Source organism: Dromiciops gliroides, chromosome 1, assembly GCF_019393635.1.
Source record: "Dromiciops gliroides isolate mDroGli1 chromosome 1, mDroGli1.pri, whole genome shotgun sequence".
In the NCBI taxonomy this organism is placed as follows: Eukaryota; Metazoa; Chordata; class Mammalia; order Microbiotheria; family Microbiotheriidae; genus Dromiciops; species Dromiciops gliroides.
In genome coordinates, this window is record NC_057861.1 from 664432837 (window position 1) to 664437192 (window position 4356).

At 39.4% G+C, this 4356-nt stretch overlaps 1 protein-coding gene across 1 annotated transcript; it reads right to left on the reverse strand.

Moving 5' to 3' along the window:
* Positions 1 to 761: 761 nt before the first annotated feature.
* Positions 762 to 1507, reverse strand: LOC122737192 (folate receptor alpha-like). The gene is given in 2 exon segments (XM_043979660.1): positions 762 to 1084; positions 1087 to 1507. Coding segments are annotated over 2 exon segments (741 nt in total). The 5' UTR covers positions 1505 to 1507.
* Between the last annotated feature and the right edge of the window lie 2849 nt (positions 1508 to 4356).

Genomic DNA, 4356 nt, shown 5'->3' on the forward strand with positions numbered 1-4356 from the left:
GAAACCTTTTTGCCAGTATTATCTAATCTACTGCTAGACTCTAGAAAGGCAGGCAGGCTCCAGAGATGAAGACCAAAGATTACCCTTATATAGATAAGGTTTCAGGAATAAGTGCCTTGATGGAGGTCAAACATGATTCAGCAAAAATAACTGTAGGTCACCTGATGTTCAGCCTAATTATCTTTCATCTCTCAGGAGCTTGATTTTCATGTAACTTCCTTTTGGGATTTTGAGCCCAGTATGTATTTTTTTTTGATCAATCAACATTTATTAAACTTATTAAACACATATGGACCAGGTATGAACATATGTAGTACCAGGTACTAGGGATACAAATATAATCAATGAAATAATCCCTACTTGAAAGGAATAGTATTAAGGAGGATTTCACTTTAGAGAGGGCAGAAACCATATTTAATTTCCCCTAAAGAAAAGAAGGAAGAAGGAAAGGGTGGATTTTGCTATGCAGAGAAAAAGGTAGGAGACTGGACCTGGAGTCACTTAAAAGTGGGGAGAAAGGAAGGCACTCCCTCTCCCTGCCCCACTCAGTAGTGGTGTGGGGTCTGTGAAATCCAATGTGTAGGGGGTTGGAGGTTTCCAGATCAGGTTTGAGGGGGAAGAATCCAGATTGGGAGGAAGCCAGGGTTTCAGGAGAGCCAGGCTGTGTCAGGCAGGAAGCTGGAGTCCAAGGGTCTCACACTGGGAGTAATTTTGGCTATGGTTTTACATGTAGATTGGTGAGATTTCTTTCCTGATGAGGGTTAAGCCCAGAGAAGCAATAGTAGTATCAAAATCAAGAAGGGCAAACTGGTCTTCCAACTGAAGATGCCTGGGGCAGAGCCAAAAGCATAGTATTTAGCCACAGCTTCATTGGGGTTTCCCTGGGCTGGGTCAAACCACATCTGGATACATTTGCCACTGCCCCGGGCAAAAGAGCTTGCTTTATAAGAATGACTCCAAATATTCTCAAATAGGGAGGCTGGTGTTGGGAAGTAAAAGGTGTAAGGGTGGCAGGCAGCCTTAACTGGGCACTCGTTAATCCCTGATGTCCAATTCCAACCTTTGTTCCAGTTCTCTTTGCAGGAAAGGAGGTTTGGCACCACTGATTACAATCGTCCCTGCACAGGGGAACATTCAGGATCTGTTCCTTCCTACGACATGAGGTCACCAGCTGGATCCAGGGTCCTAGGTTCGGGGAGCACTCATAGAGACACATGTCCTGGATAAAGTGGTGTTTGCAGGCTGGGGTCATCATCCCACAGTGGTTATAGTTGAAGCAGTACAGGTAGGAGGTGTCTTCATGTGTGGCAACGCTGGTGTTTGCTGTGCAGCAGGCTCTTTTCTTCCATGGGCTACACTGGTTATGAAGGTTATCTTCTTGGCCAGGCTGGAACTTGTGGTGCTTAGCACCCCTGCAGACATTGAGCACATCATTCCCCTTCCGAAGCCCTTCAGCCATGGCCATGAGGCTCAGGAACAGTAACCCCCATTCTAGTTGAGTCATGGTCTGAGGGACCTGGAGCCTGACTGCAGTAGCTTCTCAGAGACTCTAAAGAAACCTGGAGTGAGCCCAGTATGTAAAACTGCAGGGACAATCCCCCCAAAAATAGATTTGAGAGACATTCTAGACATTAAAAATGAACTAGATTCCTGCTTAAGTCACATGTTATCTGATAAAGGGATTTCTCTTGAATGTAAACAAGGCCTTGTCTCTTAACTTGCTTGGTCATAGAAGTTTATTAGTCTACAGGTTGTGTTGGCTGTCTTGAGACATGCTGGGTTCCCCTTTGTTGCAAGTCATCCAATGGAACCCATAAAAGCATCATGGCATAATGGATGGAGTGCTGAAACTGTTCTCATGAAGACCTGGGTTCCATTCCTTTCTCTGGCACTATGTGACCCTGGGCAAGTTGCTTAACAGTTTCCTCATCTGTAAAATGAGGGAGTTGATTCAATTACCTCTAAGGTCCTTTCAAGCCCTAAATCTATAATCCTCTGAACTGATGTCAATATATTGTCTGAAGTACAAGTCAAACTTCAGATGACTTCAGCAATCCCTTCTAACTCTAAGATCCCATTTTTCTGGGAAGCTAATGGCAGGGGCAGGAGAGAGACAAATGCAATTGACCCAGTATTCACAAACCCTGCCCCCAACCCATATCTTATCAAAAGAGATCATTCACACAATTGAAGTGTAAATTCCAATTGAAGTCTCCATTGACTCTAGAGCATCTCTATAAGAATATGAAATGTGGGTTTACTCAGGACACCACCCCCAACCTAACTGAACCAAAGGTTCTCTTTATTCTACATGGCTTTTTGAGTCATCCCAAAGCAGCAAGTCTTTAAGCACACAGAATCTATGACCCATTGGAATGGGCCAGGACAAATGTGTCACTGGAAAGGGCCTAATCTCCAAGCACACTCCATGAGAAATACTTTAGTCCCAGTCAGAGAGAGTTATCCTAAATTAATAATTATGTTATAAAACTGTGAAATTAGGAAACTGTGGCAGACAGGAAAGACCATGAATGGCAGCAGGAAACAAGGAAGGAATCACTTTGATAGCTACAAAGAGTACAGAGACAGGTGGTAAGGGAAGTTCAGAGGGAAGCAACCTAGGGACAGGGGACAGAATGGTAAAGAAAAGGAGGCAATATGGGGAAGGGGACAGAGAGGGAGAGAGGCAGATAATATCACTCATGTAAGCATGGATTAGAATTAGGAGCATGGACAGCATGGACCAGATGTAGAAGGAAGAGGGGTTGGGGGACAAGTGTTTGAGGTTTCATTTTTACAAGGTTTGGGGAGGAAATAGACTAACTCCTGTAAGTGACACCTTAGGGTTAGTTTATTGACATATCCAAATCATCTCAACATTATTGGTAAAACTTAAAAGTCAATATCTCAAAATCATCAGCATGTTTTTGATAGTTGGAGGGCCTGGAGCTGTGGAAGTCTGGGATTTGTCTGGAATTTATGTAAGACTAGAACCCTTATAGCAGTGCCTAGATGGCTCCCCCCCTGGTCCAGTACATATTATGAGGACGTGAATTTTGATTTATATATAATACAGTTTGTAAATTAGGCTTCTTGAATCTTTGGGATGGTTTATATGCAACTTCCAGGTTCCTCTTTACAATTTTATTTTCTGCTATTGCCCCTTTATACTGGCTCTTTATAAACTTACTAGTTTGACTAAAACAGGGAAATGGTCAGGGAGACGAGAAATAATACAATTTTAAAACATCTCCTAACTATTCACATTACTTATGTATACTTGTTTATGATGTACATCATAAAAAATACACAAAAATATTTTACAAGAAGAGATAAAGGTGAAAAATATTTAAAAGTAAGTTTTATTTTGTTAACAGAATAAAAACCTTTTGGTTTTCATTAACATGATGTTATTAAGATATTTTAGTCAGAATAATTTGATTGAATATGCTTCTTTTAAAAAATCTTAGTTTTACACTTTTTGGTACTACTATTTAAATTTTCTATGTTCAACTTTTATATTAAGTCTACATGGCTATCATGGCTGAAAAAGAGATTTCACAAAAATATATGACTCCAAGTGAAAGAAGTGCATCACTGGCTACATTTGCTAAATCATAATATTGATTTTTCAATCCTACCCAATAATTAAGCAAAGGGTTTTGGTGAAATTTGGCTACTAAATTTCCATCTGCCTTCATGTCAACCAGTTGTTCTAACAAAATATTTGGAAAGAGTTGAGCTTTTATATTTACAATAAATTGTTTTGAAAACTACTAAACCTCTTTGTTAAGAAATTTTTAAGCAGCTTAGAAAATTCACTTTCTAACGTGTACATATATGAAAGCTCTAGTGGGTGACATACACAGAATTTTTGACAACAAAAGCTTGGTTTTACAATGTCTTACAAATCATAATGGATTTGTCCTAGCATTAGATAATATCCCATAGCACAATATCCACTCAGGGCAAGGTTCATTGTTAATGACAGTGGATATAAACCCATGTTTCTAATAATATTCAGGAAAATGTTGAATTTGTTGGGCCAATTTTTTGTCAGATCTATTAGATCATCATTGTTTTTATCATTTTTATCATTGTACAAGAAATAAAACAGAGGTCTTCCATTTTTTTTATTGTTCACAAACATTCCTCTTTCCTATATTATCTTCAATACCAGGTTTCTTTATTGGAATCTGTATAAGCAATTGTCCATATTCTGAACGTTAGTTTAGTTAAATCTAGATAATATAATCTATAGATCCACAGTACAATATGTTACAATATTCTAGAAGTGAAAGAAGGGATTGTGGGTAAATGGCAGTGTGTTAGGAACTAAAATATCCAAGCTCCCCT